The 17,796-nt window shown below is 41.2% G+C and overlaps 1 protein-coding gene across 5 annotated transcripts in view; it reads right to left on the bottom strand.

Moving 5' to 3' along the window:
- The window catches only part of cnsta (consortin, connexin sorting protein a), a 110,044-nt gene that overhangs the window by 5,396 nt on the left and 86,852 nt on the right, over positions 1-17,796 (bottom strand). For 4 of the 5 annotated variants that reach the window (XM_063055482.1, XM_063055484.1, XM_063055486.1 and 1 more), the window contains one exon: positions 7,484-7,610. The exons of the other annotated variant lie outside the window; for it this stretch is intronic. In XM_063055482.1, coding sequence (XP_062911552.1) covers positions 7,484-7,610 — 127 coding nt within the window. The remainder of the gene's footprint in view (positions 1-7,483; positions 7,611-17,796) is intronic. 5 annotated transcript variants of the gene reach the window in all.

The raw sequence follows: 17,796 nt of genomic DNA, 5'->3' as shown, positions 1-17,796 counted from the left end.
CTAGTCACAGGTCTCCAGTCAGAGAATTGACCTTCAACCACCACCCTTGTTTCAGACTATCATTGCTTTACAGCACTGTAATGTTTAGATCCATAAATGAAGCATTCTGTGGAAATTTTCTGTAGAACCTGCAGGAAGTCCCAATGAGTAAACTGGACTACTTCCATTTTTCCTCAAACAGTAGTTTCCGGACTACTGACTATACAAGCAGCTAGGATCACAATGACATGAGATTAAACACTGACAAAACAACACAACTCTATCATTCATAACACAAACAGGAATGATTCCTACTGAATGCTCTGCACGATACCCGCTATGATTTCAAGATGAGCAAGAATAAAATGGGATTAAGTTGGAATTAAAATCAATGGACGCTTGATGGTTGGCATGAAATTGGTGAAACAAAGGGGCTGTTTCCAATGCAGTGCATTGATCCAAGGATTATATCATTGTTTCAGAATCAAAGTGTGAAAAAATTCCACTCAGTGGATAATAGACCTTTGGAACCCTCTACACTGGTGACTGTAGTACACTTAGACCAGATAATTTTTTTGGACTCAATAGAAATCTAGAATTTGATGGTTTTTAGAAAGTAGGTTTTCATGTACCGACCAGCACGGGAGGTTAAATTGATATCAAAGAATCTACTTCTGATCTTTTATGACCAACATCTGCAGCAGAAAATGTAGCAAATAAAAACAAGTTTTGTAAAAGAAACAGAAAATTTGATTATAATGTGGGATGAATTATGCTGATATATAATGACAAATATTTATCTTACACTAGGTGCACATCATTTATCTTCCTCTGTATCTTCCCAACATGGCTTTTTAAAAAATGAAGAACTTTAATCCATATTGTCACCAAGGGATTGTTTAAAAATATATTAGACGAATATAAAAAGAACAAGAGAAAAGTGCTAATTGCTAGGAGGAGAGAAGGCTGCTAAAAGAAGTGGGACATGTCCATCAGCCCTGTGTGCTGTTAAATGGCATTGTACTCATCTTTCAAATCTGTGGCTCTGACTGAAAGCAGACAACAGATGATTAATTTTACTATGAGCAGCTCTGCAGGACATAGTGATCATCATCCTGGATCAGTCAGTAGGCAAAGCAAATAGGAATTTAAAGATTCCTCCATAAGTTACTTTTTAAAAATATATTAGTTTCAGGTAGCTTCCACTAACAAACTTCTCTCATGAAATTAATACCACTTGCTCCAATGAACCAATGAAATTATATATTTGCATGAGGAACAAAATCACATAGTTTATGAACAGTTTCAGTACTTCAACATCAGTTCATTTTAAATAGCACTTGTCATTATATATTAGGCAGGAAATGGTGTTGGATAGGCTGTTGGGTCTGAAGGCTGATAAGTCCCCGGGACCTGATGGTCTGCATCCCAGGGTACTTAAGGAGGTGGCTTTAGAAATCGTGGATGCATTGGTAATCATTTTCCAATGTTCTATAGATTCAGGATCAGTTCCTGTGGATTGGAGGGTGGCTAATGTTGTCCCTCTCTTCAAGAAGGGAGGAAGAGAGAAAACAGGGTATTATAGACCGGTTAGCCTGACGTCGGTGGTGAGAAAGATGCTGGAGTCAATTATAGAAGATGAAATTACGGCACATCTGGATAGTAGTAACAGGATCGGTCCGAGTCAGCATGGATTTACGAAGGGGAAATCGTGCTTGACTAATCTTCTGGAATTTTTTGAGGATGTAACTATGAAAATGGACAAGGGAGAGCCAGTAGATGTAGTGTACCTGGACTTTCAGAAAGCCTTTGATAAAGTCCCACATAGGAGATTAGTGGGCAAAATTAGGGCACATGGTATTGGGGGCAGAGTACTGACATGGATTGAAAATTGGCCAGCTGACAGAAAACAAAGAGTAGCGATTAACGGGTCCCTTTCGGAATGGCAGGCGGTGACCAGTGGGGTACCACAGGGTTCAGTGCAGGGACCGCAGCTGTTTACGATATATATAAATGATTTAGATGAGGGAATTAAAAGTAACATTAGCAAATTTGCCAACGACACAAAGCTGGGAGGCAGTGTGAAATGTGAGGAGGATGTTATGAGAATGCAGGGTGACTTGGACAGGCTGGGTGAGTGGGCAGATGCAATTTAATGTGGATAAATGTGAGGTTATCCACTTTGGTGGTAAGAATGGGAAGGCAGATTATTATCTAAATGGAGTCAAGTTAGGAAAAGGGGAAGCACTACGAGACCTAGGTGTTCTTGTACATCAGTCACTGAAAGCAAGCATGCAAGTACAGCAGGCAGTGAAGAAAGCTAATGGCATGTTGGCTTTCATAACAAGGGGAATTGAGGAGAAGAGCAAAGAGGTCCTTCTGCAGCTGTACAGGGCCCTGGTGAGACCGCACCTGGAGTACTGTGTGCAGTTTTCGTCTCCAAATTTGAGGAAGGACATTCTTGCTATTGAGGGAGTGCAGCGTAGGTTCACAAGGTTAATTCCCGGATGGCGGGACTGTCATATATCGAAAGATTGGAGCGACTGGGCTTGTATACTCCGGAATTTAGAAGGCTGAGAGGGGATCTTATTGAAACATATAAGATTATTAAGGGATTGGACACGCTGCAGGCAGGAAGCATGTTTCCGCTGATGGGCGAGTCCAGAACCAGAGGCCACAGTTTAAAGATTAGGGGTAGGCCATTTACAACGGAGTTGAGGAAAAACTTTTTCACCCAGAGAGTGGTGGATATATGGAATGCTCTGCCCCAGAAGGCGGTGGAGGCCATCTCTCTGGATGCTTTCAAAAAAGAGATGGATAGAGCTCTTAAAGATAGTGGAATCAAAGGTTATGGGGATAAGGGAGGAACTGGATACTGATTGTGGATGATCAGCCATGATCACAGTGAATGGCGGTGCTGGCTCGAATGGCCAAATGGCCTACTCCTGCACCTATTGTCTATTGTCATTACACACATTAGCTGCAATCAAGGTTTAATCTCATTGTTACCAGGAACAAATGTGTGGTTTAAAATATCCCTCAAGGAGTGAAATGATGCATTTGTCTACCAATTACCATAATAAGTATTCCTAAATTCATCAAAGCCTCCCCCTTCACTTATACTTTTAACTTATAGGTGTCTAGAGGTTGCTACCTTGCCAACTAGATGCAAAGAAAGTATGGTATTGTTTACTGGGTACTTTCTATCTAGGTGACAGAAAAATATTTATTTAAATTTGAGACTGGAAACTTGAGAGGTAGAAAAGTAAAGTGCCCCGTGAAAATCATGAGATGAAAAAGAGACTGGGCAAAACAGACTTGATTCTGTTTTTAAAATAAGTGATAGTCACAAAGTAACATCGAGCTCTCAGTTTTGACTATATTTCCAGGTCTGTTATAGCATACACAAGTACATGTAACATAGCAAATCATCCTTAAGGAGGTATTAATATACACAGACGTATTAGATCAATGTCCAGCCTAATGTTGTACTAATGACTACAGCTTCTACAAAAACTCAACAGCAAATACAAAAGATGGACACAATCGCTATAAATTTGTAGCTAGATTTCAACCCATAATTATTTAATTTTACATAAGAACATCAGAAATAGGAGCAGGAGTAGGCCATCTGGCCCATCGAGCCTGCTCCGCCATTCAATAAGAACATGGCTGATCTGACCATGGACTCATCTCTACCTACCTGCGTTTTCCCCATAATCCTACTATGCAAAAATCTATCCAACCTTGTCTTCAGTATACTTACTGAGGTAGCCTCCCCTGCCTCTTTGGGCAGAGAATTCCACAGATATTCCCCCAAATTTTAAGGCTATGTCCCCTAGTTCTAGTCTCACCTTTCCTGTCTCTATCTATCCCTTTCATAATTTTATATATTTCTATAAGATCTCCTCTCATTCTTCTGAATTCCAGCGAGTACAGCCCCAGGCTACTCAATCTTTCCTCATAGTCTAACCCACTCATCTCTGGGATCAACCTGGTGAATCTCCTCTGCACTGCCTCCAAAGACATATATCCTTCCTTGAGTAAGGAGACCAGAACTGCACGCAGTACTCCAGGTGCGGCCTCACCAGTACCCTGTACAGTTACAGCATAACCTCCCTGCTCTTAAATTTAATCCCTCTAGCAATGACAGCCAACATCTCATTTGTCTTCTTGATAGCCTGCTGCACCTGCAAACCAATCTTTTGTGATTTATGCACAAGCATTCCTAAGTCCTTCTGCACAGCAGCATGCTAGTTTTTTACCATTTAGATAATCTGCTCTTTCATTTTTCCTTCCAAAGTGGATGCCCTCGCATTTACTAACATTGCATTCCACCTGCCAGACTCTTGCCCACTCATTTAACCTATCTACATCTCTCCGCAGACTTCTGCACAATTTGCTTTTCCACTCAATTCAGTATCATCAGCAAACTTAGATACATACACTTAGTCCCCTCTTCCAGATTGTTAATGTATATCGTGAATATCGTGAACATCGTGGGCCCAGCACCGACCCCTGCAGCACACTGCTGACCACTGATTGCCAACCAGAGTAACACTCTCTGCTTTCTATCGGTTAACCAATCCTTTATCTATGCTAATATATCACCTCCAACTCTATGCATCCTTATCTTATGGATAAGTCTTTTATGCAGCACCTTATCGAACGCCTTCTGAAAATCCAAGTAAAAATGTCCATCTGCCCCCCCCCCATCCACTACACTCATTATATCCTCAAAGAACTCCAGTAAGTTTGTCAAACAGGACTTGCCTTTGCTAATCCATGCTACGTCTGCCTGATGGATCCATTTCTTTCCAGATGCCTCGTTATTTCTTCTTTAATGATAGCTTCAAACATTTTTCCAACTACAGATGTTAAACTAACTGCCCTATGGTTACCTGCCTTTTGCCTACATCCTTTTTTGAACACTGGTGTGACATTTTCCATCTTCTAATCTGCCACGATCTGCCCAGAGTCCAGAGAATTTTGGTAAATTATGACCAAAGCCTCAACTATAACCTCTGTCATTTCTTTCAGTAACCTGGGATACATTCCATCAGGACCAAGGGACTTATCTATTTTCAGCCCCACAAGTTTGCCCAGCACTACCTCTTTAGTGATAGCTATTGTATACAGGTCCTCACCTCCCATCACATCTTTCTTTGGCATGTTAGATGTGTCCTCAACCATGAAGACCAACTCAAAATAGTCACTCAAAGCCTCTGCCATTTCTTCATTACCCAATATCAATTCCCCCTTCTTATCCTCCAAGGGACAAAGTTCACTTTAGCGACCTTTTTCTGCTTTGTATAATTATAAAAACTTTTACTATCCTTTTTATATTTTGTGCTAGTTTATTTTAATAATCTATCCTCTCTTTCTTTATTGCTCGCTTAGTGGTTGTTTGTTGCTTTCTAAAGTTTTCTCAAACTTTGTATTTAGTTTGATGCCTTCTTTTATTTCCTCAGTTATCCAAGACTGGCTCTCCCCACCCTTCCTGTCTTTGCTTTTAACTGGAATATACTTTTGTTGAACACTGTGAAAAATCTCTTTGAAAGCCGTCCACTGTTCCTCAAAAGTCTCATCATATAACCTGTGTTCCCAGTCTACACTAGCCAAATCCTTCCTCATCCCATTGTAGTCTCCATTGTCTAGGTATAATACACTGGTTTTCAATTGAACTATTACACCCTCCATTTGTATGAGAAACTGAGTTGTACTGTGATCACTCTTTCTAAGAGGATCCCCAAGATTGCTAATTTTATCTGTATCAATGCACAGGACCAGAATTACTGTTTATACTGTTTACTGATTTTACTGTTATATGGATCAAATTTCACATCCTGAATTGGGCTGTTAATTAATTAATTAATTAATAATTAGATTCAAGATCATTTAATGTCATTTTCTGGTCACGTGTAAAGGAGAATGAAATAATTTTTACTCCCAATCTGATGTAGCACAAAAACACCCAAAAAAGATAAAAAACACAATAACAATAAAAAAAACAATAAATATATAAATACATAAGAATGCTTATTGTGACGGGGTTCTGAATTACCCCTATGAACTGTGCTTGTTTACCCCTATTAACTGTGCTTTTGAAAAGAGAGAGTTATTTAACATCGATATTCTGTTTTGAAGAGAGAGAGAGAGAGAGAGAGAGAGAGACAAAGACTAACTGTTGGACTGTCACTTTAAGGCACTGAAAGTAACTTTTGGATTTCTGCTGAGTTGGAGAGAGAGATGGCACCGAGCAGCTCGTAAGTTGCTATGGTAACCGAGGGCAGTTGTTTGATGGACAATCGATGTTATGATTTTTCGGCAGCGTGTTGATACTTCCCAAGGACATGGCATGCTTGTACATTTCTTACACAGACAAAGGAAGGAGGAGTTATTTGAGTGACAGTTGATGCTCAGCATGGGAAGATAAAATAGGTGGTCAGATGATAGACTTCAGACACATTTTGGGACACTAAATGAGCTCTGTTGTGCCCGCAGGAAAAGTGGGTTTTTGTAGGATCGATCAGGCAGATTGATCAGTGGCTCTTGCAGTGAAAAGAAAAGGCAGTGACCGGTGGGGAGTTGTCCATGTGTTCACCCTTGCCTGGGTGATAGCTCCACCACAGAAAACGAGTCCCCTTTGTTCTGGTCACGGTCGGTGACTTCTAAAGGATTTCGGAGGACAAGGAGAAGATTGACGGCATCAGCTCACCTGAAGACTCAAATCTCTCCCTCTCTCTCTCTCCATCACTACTCAACTCAATACCACGAACTGAACTGAACTTTACTCACCATCGTAAGACTGTATCTTTTTACCCCTAGACTTGAAAAAGCTTGGTTTATCATATATATTTACACACTTACTGATATACTCACTTATATAAATAATCATTGCTAACCTGTTTGATTTATCTACATTTATATTACTGTATTGCGTAGTTACTAATAAATATTATTATTTAATAGCAATACTGGACTCCAAAGTGTTTTCTATTTCTGCTGGTTCTTTATTCCTGTCATGGGGTACGTGACATTATATACACATATTGAGCGAACGCTAGGCTGTACATAGGTGATTGACAAGAAATAATAAAAGTAGTGGTGGGATACTGGGTGGAGATGTTGATCAGCCTTACTACTTAGGATCTGGTGATTCTGATATGTGGATGCTACATAGCCTCCTCCATGATGGAAGTGGGACAAACAGTCCATGAGCAGAGTGGGTGGAATCCTTCATGATGTTACTGACCCTTTTCTAGCACCTTTCTTTATATATGTCCTTGATGGCAGGTTGGCTGGTGTAGGTGATGTGTTAGGCGATGTGTTAGGCAGTGTGACGACCTGTTGCAGAGCCTTCCTGTCTGCTGCAGTGCAGTTTCCATACCTAGCAGTGATTTGGCATTTACTTTTATATCACTTATATTACAAGATCAAGAACTAATATTCACATCTAAAATGTGCTCATGAAACCTCCAATTATACTGGCAAGTCACCTTACCCTGATCAAGTGCATCTTGAGGGTCCTGAAATCTTACTCTTCTCTTTGACTGTTTTTGTTGTGCCTGTGTGACTTCTTTGCCTGATCTTTTTTTCAGTATGGACACCAGGCCTTCTGGATGGCTGCTCTGTTAGCAAAACAGCAGAATATATCAATGTCTGTACATCACTGAACCACTTCCGATCCATAGTAAAAGATGAGCACTCCACACCAAATCTACATTTCTGTTTAGCCTTCAGGCAAACACATCACCAGCCATAAGTCCCTCATTTTGATCTGCCATGACATTAGTGCTAAATTAAGGGAGTGATGTATGGTTGGAAGTGGAGTCAATCAGATTAAATTTCAAACCAAGACTCCATTCAGCTGCTGAAGAGAACATGAAAGAGCGGTGTGGTGTTGGGGTCTTTTCCTGGTCCACCTGGCCCACATCCATCTTTCAAATATAAATAATTAGTCTGTCTTATTGACGTTTATAGACCTGTTGTGTATTAATTGACTCAACTGAAAGCAACTACACTTCAAATTGTACCAAAGCAATTTACAGCATTTGCTGGAAATACTATGGGGCGGGGGGGGGGAGCAGAAAGTGTCAGAAACATTCAGCAGATGATGCAGCATCCATAGAGAGAGAAGCAGGGTTAATATTTTCAGGAAAATTATCTTTTATATGAAGAACAGAACTGACACATCATGGGCTTTAACAATTAACCCTCTGCCACTGCAGTTTTCCTGCAGGATATACGTGTTGCTTTGTGCTTATTTTGGACTTCAAATGAAATTTTCTGTAAAGTACTTTGGAACACGAAGGCATAAAAAATGCACATTTCTTAACCATCAGAATTCTTGATATATTAGTTAACAACTTAATTCAAATAGAGTATTTACAGTACTTCAATTACCTTGATGGTATAAAGTATTTCAGTATTAAAACTTAGTCTTCTACCCACTGATACTAATGACAATGGATATAAAACGGTTACGTTGTGTTTCACACTTATATAGAACAATCTGCCAATTACAATCAGTTCAAAGTGGTGGATGCAGCCCAGTCCATTACAGGAAGAGCCCACCCCACCAATGAACACATTGACAAGCAGCGCTTGCAAGGAAGAAAGCAGCATCCATCATCAAGGACCTGCACCATCCAGACATTCTCTCTTCTCACTGCTGCCATTGGAAAGGAGGTCCCACACCACGAGGTTCAGGAACAGTTATTACCCTTCAGTCATCATGCTAACTGAACCGATTCCACAACCTGCGAACTCACAAGAACTATACAACATATGTTCTCAGTGTTATTTATTTCTTTATTAAATGTTTTTGTTTTGTATTTGTGCAGTTTGTCTTCTTCTGCATATTGGTTGGTTCTCAGTCTTTGTGTGTAGCCTTTCATTGATTCTATTATATTTTTGTTCTACTGTCAATATCTGCAAGAAAATGAATCTCGGGGTGGTATATGGTGACAATTTCAGTATGAACTTTGATATTAAATTTACAATGAACTTTATTATGTCCCAATTGTTTTACTGAATACAGGATGTGTGTGCTCCATCTTTACCAAATGGTTTCCATTGCAGTCAAAAATATGTCCCAAATGTAGATATTTTGAATGAACATCCCACATTGATATTCAATCAGATTGCAGGTTACTCCTCAGAAAGAAAACTACAATAAACTACACATTCTATTGCTAATTTTATTTAAATAGAGCTAAATAACATATGAATTGCAGAATTTAACGCTGCAGCAAAAGATCTGGATTTAGGTCTAAATATGTGTTTGATCGCCTTTCCTGACATTGGTAATGCAGTGTCTGCAGCTCTGTAATTGTATCTGGTGAGATGGAGAATGGCATGAAGCTGGGAAGTTGAAGCACACCAAAGATCCAGCATATCTCTAGACATTGATTATTCCACACCCTGTATTTAACTACCCAAACTTCATTGGTAATCCACAAGAGGAATGAATGCTTTTTGTAGGCACTATACATTTAAAAAAAATACAATTTCTAGATTACGTTATTGGGTGAATCTATGGATACAAGAAAACTTACAGGTCACTGAATATCCCTTGGAGTATAGTTAAGTCAATAGAAACATAGAAACATAGAAAATAGCTGCAGGAGTAGGCCATTCGGCCCTTCGAGTCTGCACCACCATTCAGTATGATCATGGCTGATCATCCAACTCAGAACCCTGTACCAGCCTTCTCTCCATACCCCCTGATCCCTTTAGCCACAAGGGCCATATCTAACTCCCTCTTAACTATAGCCAATGAACTGGCCTCAACTGTTTCCTGTGGCAGAGAATTCCACAGATTCACCACTCTCTGTGTGTGAAGAAGATTTTCCCTAATCTCGGTCCTAAAAGGCTTCCCCTTTATCCTCAAACTGTGACACCTCGTTCTGGACTTCCCCAACATCGGGAACAATCTTCCTGCATCTAGCCTATCCAATCCCTTTAGGATTTTATACGTTTCAATAAGATCGCCCCTCAATCTTCTAAATTCCAACAAATATAAGCCTAGTCGATCCAGTCTTTCATCATATGAAAGTCCTGCCATCCCAGGAATCAATCTGGTGAACCTTCTTTGTACTCCCTCTATGGCAAGGATGTCTTTCTTCAGATTAGGGGACCAAAACTGCACACAATACTCCAGGTGTGGTCTCACCAAGGCCTTGTACAACTGCAGTAGTACCTCTCTGCTCCTGTACTCGAATCCTCTTGCTATGAATGCCAGCATACCATTCGCCTTTTTCACCGCCTGCTGTACCTGCATGCCCACTTTCAATGACTGGTGTATAATGACACCCAGGTCTCGTTGCACCTCCCCTTTTCCTAATCGGCCACCATTCAAATAATAATCTGTTTTCCTGTTTTTGCCACCAAAGTGGATAACCTCACATTTATCCACATTAAATTGCATCTGCCATGAATTTGACCACTCACCTAACCTATCCAAGTCACCCTGCATCCTCCTCACAGCTAACACTGCCGCCCAGCTTCGTGTCATCCGCAAACTTGGAGATACTGCATTTAATTCCCTCATCTGTCATTAATATATATTATAAACAACAGGGGTCCCAGCACTGAGCCTTGCGGTACCCCACTAGTCACTGCCTGCCATTCTGAAAAGGTCCCGTTTATTCCCACTCTTTGCTTCCCGTCTGCCAACCAATCCTCCATCCACATCAATACCTTACCCCCAATACCGTGTGCTTTAAGTTTGCACACTAATCTCCTGTGTGCGACCTTGTCAAAAGCCTTTTGAAAATCCAAATATACCACATCCACTGGTTCTCCCCTATCCACTCTACTAGTTACATCCTCAAAAAATTCTACGAGATTCGTCAGACATGATTTTCCTTTCACAAATCCGTGTTTTGTCCGATGATTTCACCACTTTCCAAATGTGCTGTTATCACATCTTTGATAACTGACTCTAGCATTTTCCCCACCACCGATGTCAGGCTAACCGGTCTATAATTCCCCGAGAAAAGGAAAGAATATGGTATAGCTGTAAATTTGCTTAGAGCCGGCGGTCCTCAAAAACTGAGTAACCATGCAAGAAGGGGAGTAGCGAGGGAGGCCACCAAGAGACCTATGACAGCTCTGGAGGAGTTACAAGCTTTAGTGGCTGATTTGGGAGAGGCTGTACATACAACAACTGCTTTATGGGAGAGTGGCAAAGAGAAAGCCACTTGAAAAAAGAAGCATGTGCAATCTTGGCTAGAGTTTGCTAGAAGGTATGTGGTAAATTCTGAAGTCAGCAGGGAGAAGGTTCTATGGTCTGATGAAACTAAAATTGAGCTTTTTGGTCATTAGACTCAAAGCTACGTTTGGTGTAAGCAGAACACTGCTCATCATCAAAACCACACCATCCCTACTGCGAAGCATGGTGGTGGCTGCATCATGCATTTACTGTAGCAGGCTCTGGAAGCTTGTGAAGGTAGAGGGTAAAATAAATGTAATAAAATACAAGGAGCTCCTGGAGGAAAACCTGATGCAGTCTGCAAGAGAACTGCAAGACAATGACCCCAACTATAAAGCCCAAAGCTACACAGGAATGGCTTAAAAACAACAAAGTTAATGCACTGGAGTGGCCAGGTCAGAGTCCAGACCTCAATCCAATTGAGAATTTGTGGCTGGACTTGAAAGAGGCTGTTCACTCATGATCCCCATGCAATCTGACAGAGCTTGAGCAGTTTTGTAAAGAAAAATGGAGCAAAATTGCAGTGTCCAGTTGTGCAAAACTGAAGATCGATCCACACACTCAAAGTAGTAATTGCTGCCAAAGGTGCATCTACTAAACACTGACTTGAAGGGGGTGAATACTTATGCAATCAATTATTTTGTGTTTTATATTTGTAACTAATTTAGATCACTTTGTAGACATCTGTTTTCACTTTGACACAAAAGTGTTTTTCCCGTTGCTCAGTGTAAAAAAAATGTGGGTGGAGGGGGGACTTTTTATAGGCACTGTAGATTCATCTTTTGTTTCATTTTAATGTCCAAAGCAGTTCAAAAAATAATTCCAGATGCTAGATATCTGAAATTTGTTTTGATTTATTGAGGTTAGATAAAGAACATCAAAAATGTAAGTCTTATTAAATTTTTTACAGATAGGTGATGGACCATCTAGTAGGTTATGCAGTTAGGGAACAGTGACTACAACTCCTTAAGTTTTAAGAAAGGCATAGATAAGGATAAGTATGAACCTTTCAGAAGAGTATTAAATTGGAGCCGGACAAATTACAAGAGCATTTGGGAGGGACTAGCCAGAGTTAATTGGCAACAACTGTTTTTGGGCAAGTCCACGTTTTGAGTGTTTAAAGACCAACTGCATAGAGTACACTACAGGATAGGCATGTTCCAAACATAAGGAAGGACAAGGATGGCAATGTAAGAAAACCTTGGATATGAACACAGGTCCTGACGAAGGGTCTCGGCCTGAAACGTCGACTGTGCCTCTTCCTATAGATGCTGCTTGGCCTGCTGCGTTCACCAGCAACTTGATGTATGTTGTTTATATGAACACAGGTGATGAATTTAGTCAAGTAGAAAAAGGAAAACTATGTAAAGTTTAGGATGCTAGAATCAAACAAAGCCTGTGAGGATTATAAAGAAGCTAGAACACAAGAAGGGAATTAGAAAAGCCAGGAAGGGCAGTGGAAAGGTCTTGTCAAGTTGGATTAAAGGGAATCTCAAGGTATTCTATACATACATCAAGAGCAAGAGGATAATGAAAGAGAGGGTAGGATGAAAGGGGGAACATTTGCTTGGATGCACAGGATGTGGGCAAGGCCCTTAAATGAGTGCTTTACACCAGTATTTACCAAGGAGAAGGACATAGAGGATTGGGAGATCAGTGCCAAGTGTATCGATATGCCTGGACATAGAGGTTAAGGGGCAGATGGTGTTGGGCATCTTAAAGAGCATTAAGGTGGACAAGTCCCTAGAGCCCGATGGGACATTCCACAGGTTATTGAGAGAAGCAATAAGAGATTGGTGGGTCCTTGACCAACACCTTTATGTTCTCTCTAGCCACAGGTGAGATCCTGGAAGACTAGCAAGTAGCTAACGTTTCATTATTCAAGAAGGTAGTGAGAAATAATCCTGGAAACTATAGACCAGTGAGTCTCATGTCAGTGGTAGGGAAGTTACTTGCAGAAGTCTTAGGGATAGGATTTATGAGCATTTTGAAAATCATGGGTGAATTAGGGACAGTCAGTATGGCTTTGTGCAGGGCAAGTTATGACTAACTAACTTGATTTCAGGTTATTTTTTGATGGGGTTACAAGGGTGATTGATGCAAGTAGAGCTGTGCATGTTGCCTACATGGGTTTTAGTAAGGTATTTGACATGGTCATTATCAAGAAGGCTCATCCAGAAGATTAGGATGCATAGGATCCATGGTGAATTGGTTGTTTGGCTTCAGAACTGGTTTGCCCATAGAAGATGGAAGGTAGTAGCTGAAGGAACTTATTCCAGCTGGAGTCTGTGATTAGTGATTTTCCACAAGAATCTATACTGGGACCTCTGCTGTTTGTGATGTATATAAATGATCTGGTTGAAAATGTAGTAAGTTGGTAGGTTGTAGATGATACAAAGATTGGTGTTGTGGATAGCGTACAAGACTGGCAAAGAATATGGCAGGACATAGATCAGTTGTGCAGCTATATTCAAACTACATTTATGATCAAAGTATGTATATAGTATACAACCTTGGGATTCATCTTCTTGCAGGCTGCCACAAATCAAAGAAACACAATAGAACCAGTTTTTAAAAAAAACATACAACAAAGACCAACAAACACCCAATGGGTGTAAGAAGAACAAATTGTGCCAACAATAAAAAAACATTAAAAACCCTATAGAACGTTAACCACAGAGTTCCCGAAAGTGAGTCCCAGCCATAATCACAGATCAGCACTGAGGCGAGTGAAGCCGGTCCAGCAGTCTGATGGCTCCAGGCCATTGCTATGGAGCCAGTTCGGCACTGAAGCGCTTTGCAAAGAACCTTAAGTGTTGATGAGCAGAAGGATGTTAGGGTCCAAGGTCAGAGCTCCCTGAAAGTGCCTACGCAGTTTGACAGGGTAGTTAAGGCGGCATATGGCATGTTTGCCTTTATTAGTCAGAGTTCAAAAGTCAGTAAGTAATGTGCAGCTTTATAGAACTTTAGCGAGGCCACATCTGGAGTATTGCATACAATTCCAGTTGCCCCACTATAAAAAGGGTGTTGAGGCTGCAGAAGAGGTATACTAGGATGCTGCCTGGATTAGTGCACAAGAGCTATAATAAGAGGTTTGACAGACTTGGGCTGTATTCTCTGGAAAGGCGGAAGCTGAGGGGCGAACTGAGAGAGGATTATAAGATTATGAGAGGTATGGAAAGAGTGGACAGAAAGTATCCTTTTCCCAGGGTTGAAATGTCTAATCCCAGAGAGCATGTATGTATTTAAGGGGAGACGGTGGAATTTCAAAGGAGATGTGAAGGACTTTCTTTTCCTCCACAGAGTGATGGGTGTCTCAAATACACGGCCTGGGGTGGTCATAGAGTGAGATGCATTAGGGACTTTTAAGAGACGTTTAGATGAGCATGTGAGGAAAATGGAAGAATATAGACATTGCGGAACTGAAGAGATTAATTTAATTGGTTATTTGATTACTAAATTAATTGGCTCAGCACAACATTTTGGGCCGGAAGGCCTGTCCTGTGCTGTACTGTTCTATGTTCTATAATAAACCCAATTCCAATTCTGCTTATACAAATTTAAATCAGGGAATTTTATAACAATATAAGCAAGAGTGGATTGATTAATGCAAATTAGAAAGGTTTAGCTAATCTGATTTAAATTAGAATGCATTTAAGGAGATTAGGTATGTCACCAAGGATTCTTACAAATTTCTATAGATGCACCGTTGAGAACATTATGGCTGGTTGCATCACAGCCAGGTATGGAGCTTCCACTGCACAGGATTGGAAAAGGTTCCAGAATGTAGGCTCAGCCAGCTCCATCACATACACAACCCTCCCCACCATCGAGGACATCTTCAAGATGTGCCATCTCAAGGAGGTAGTAAGCATCACAGAAGACTCTCACCATCTAGGGCTTGCTGTCTTTTTGTCATGACCATTGGGGAAGGGGTACAGAAAGCTAAAGACCCACACTCAACTCAGAAACGGCTTCTTCCCTCCACCATCAGATTAATGAATGGCACATAAATTCATGAACACGACCTCATTACTTCTTTGTTACTATTTATTCGGTAATTTATAATAATTTTATGCCTTTGCACGGTACTGCTGCTGCAAAACAACACATTTAAATTCATACAAGACAATGATAATAAATCTAGTTCTGATTCTGCTCTGAGAGTTGACAGGGATTCCATGGACCAAACGGACTCCCATGTTATAGACAATAGATAATAGGTGCAGGAGTAGACCATTCGGCCCTTTGAGCCAGCACCTCCATTCACTGTGATCATGGCTGATCATCCACAATCAGTATCCAGTTCCTGCCTTATCCCCATAACCATTGATTCCGTTATCTTTAAGAGCTCAATCCATCACTTTTTTGAAAGCATCCAGAGACTTGGCCTCCACAGCCTTCTGGGGCAGAGCATTCCATATATCCACCACTCTCTGGGTGAAAACGTTTTTCCTCAACTCCGTTCTAAATGGCCTACTCCTAATCCTTAAACTGTGGCCTCTGGTTCTGGACTCGCCCATCAGCGGAAACGTGCTTCCTACCTCCAGCGTGACCAATCCCTTAATAATCTTATATGTTTCAATAAGATCCCCTCTCAGCCTTCTAAATTCCGGAGTATACAAGCCCAGTCGCTCCAACCTTTCAACATATGACAGTCCCGCCATCCCGGGAATTAACCTTGTGAACCAACACTGCACTCCCTCAATAGCAAGAATGCCCTTCCTCAAATTTGGAGACCAGAACTGCACACAGTACTCCAGATGTGGTCTCACCAGGGTCCTGTTGCTCTTATACTCAATTCCCCTTGTTATGAAGGAAAGCATGCTGTTAGCTTTCTTCACTGCCTGCTATACTTGCATGCTTGCCTTCAGTGACTGATGTACAAGAACACCTAGATCTCGTAGTGCTTCCCCTTTTCCTAACTTGACTCCATTTAGATAATAATCTGCCTTCCCGTTCTTACCACCAAAGTGGATAACCTCACCTTTATCCACATTAAACTGCATCTGTCCACTCACCCAGCCTGTCCAAGTCACCCTGCGTTCTCATAACATCCTGCTCACATTTCACACTGCCACCCAGCTTTATGTCATCGGCAAATTTGCTAATGTTACTTTTAATTCCCTCATCTAAATCATTAATATATATCGTAAACAGCTGCGGTCCCAGCACTGAACCCTGCGGTACCCCACTGGTCACCGCCTGCCATTCCGAAAGGGACCCGTTAATCGCTACTCTTTGTTTTCTGTCAGCTGGCCAATTTTCAATCCATGTCAGTACTCTGCCCCCAATACCATGTGCCCTAATTTTGCCCACTAATCTCCTATGTGGGACTTCATCAAAGGCTTTCTGAAAGTCCAGGTACACTACATCCACTGGCTCTCCCTTGTCCATTTTCATAGTTACATCCTCAAAAAATTCCAGAAGATTAGTCAAGCACGATTTCCCCTTCGTAAATCCATGCTGACTCGGACCGATCCTGTTACTGCTATCCAGATGTGTCGTAATTTCATCTTTTATAATTGACTCCAGCATCTTTCCCACCACCGACGTCAGGCTAACCGTCTATAATTCCCTGTTTTCTCTCTTCCTCCCTTCTTGAAGAGAGGGACAACATTAGCCACCCTCCAATCCACAGGAACTGATCCTGAATCTATAGAACATTGGAAAATGATTACCAATGCATCCACGATTTCTAAAGCCACCTCCTTAAGTACCCTGGGATGCAGACCATCAGGTCCCGGGGACTTATCAGCCTTCAGACCCAACAGCCTATCCAACATCATTTCCTGCCTAATATAAATTTCCTTCAATTCATCCATTACCCTAGGTCCTTTGGCCACTATTACATCTGGGAGATTGTTTGTGTCTTCCCTAGTGAAGACAGATCCAAAGTACCTGATTCAACTCGTCTGCCATTTCCTTGTTCCCCATGATAAATTCACCCGCTTCTGTCTTAGCTATTTTTTTTCCTTTACACATACCTAAAGAAGCTTTTACTATCCTCCTTTATATTCTTGGCTAGTTTACCTTCGTACTTATTTTTTCTCCGCGTATTGCCTTTTTAGTTACCTTCTGTTGCTCTTTAAAAGTTTCCCAATCCTCCGGCTTCCCACTCGTCTTTGCTATGTTATACTTCTTCTCTTTTATTTTTATACTGTCCATTACTTCCCTTGTCAGCCACGGCCTCCCGTTAGGATCTTTCTTCCTCTCTGGAATGAACTGATCCTGCACCTTCCGCATTATTCCCAGAAACACTTGCCATTGCTGTTCCACTGTCATCCCTGCTAGGGTATTGTTTCATTGAACTTTGGCCAGCTGCTCCCTCATAGCACCATAGTTCCCTTTGTTCAACTGTAATACTAACTCTTCCGAGTTTCCCTTCTCCCTCTCAAATTGTAGATTAAAACTTATCATATTATGGTCACTACCTCCTAATGGCTCCTTTACCTTGAGGTCCCTGATCAAATCCAGTTCATTGCACAACACTAAACCTAGAATTGCGTTCTCTCTGGTAGGCTCCAGTATAAGCTGTTCTAAGAATCCATCTCAGAGGGACTCCACAAACTCCCTTTCTTGAGGTCCAGTACCAACCT

The sequence above is a fragment of the Mobula hypostoma genome, chromosome 8, assembly GCF_963921235.1.
Source record: "Mobula hypostoma chromosome 8, sMobHyp1.1, whole genome shotgun sequence".
In the NCBI taxonomy this organism is placed as follows: Eukaryota; Metazoa; Chordata; class Chondrichthyes; order Myliobatiformes; family Myliobatidae; genus Mobula; species Mobula hypostoma.
Note: the sequence above shows the minus strand (reverse complement) of the source record. Positions and strands in the feature narration are given on the sequence as shown.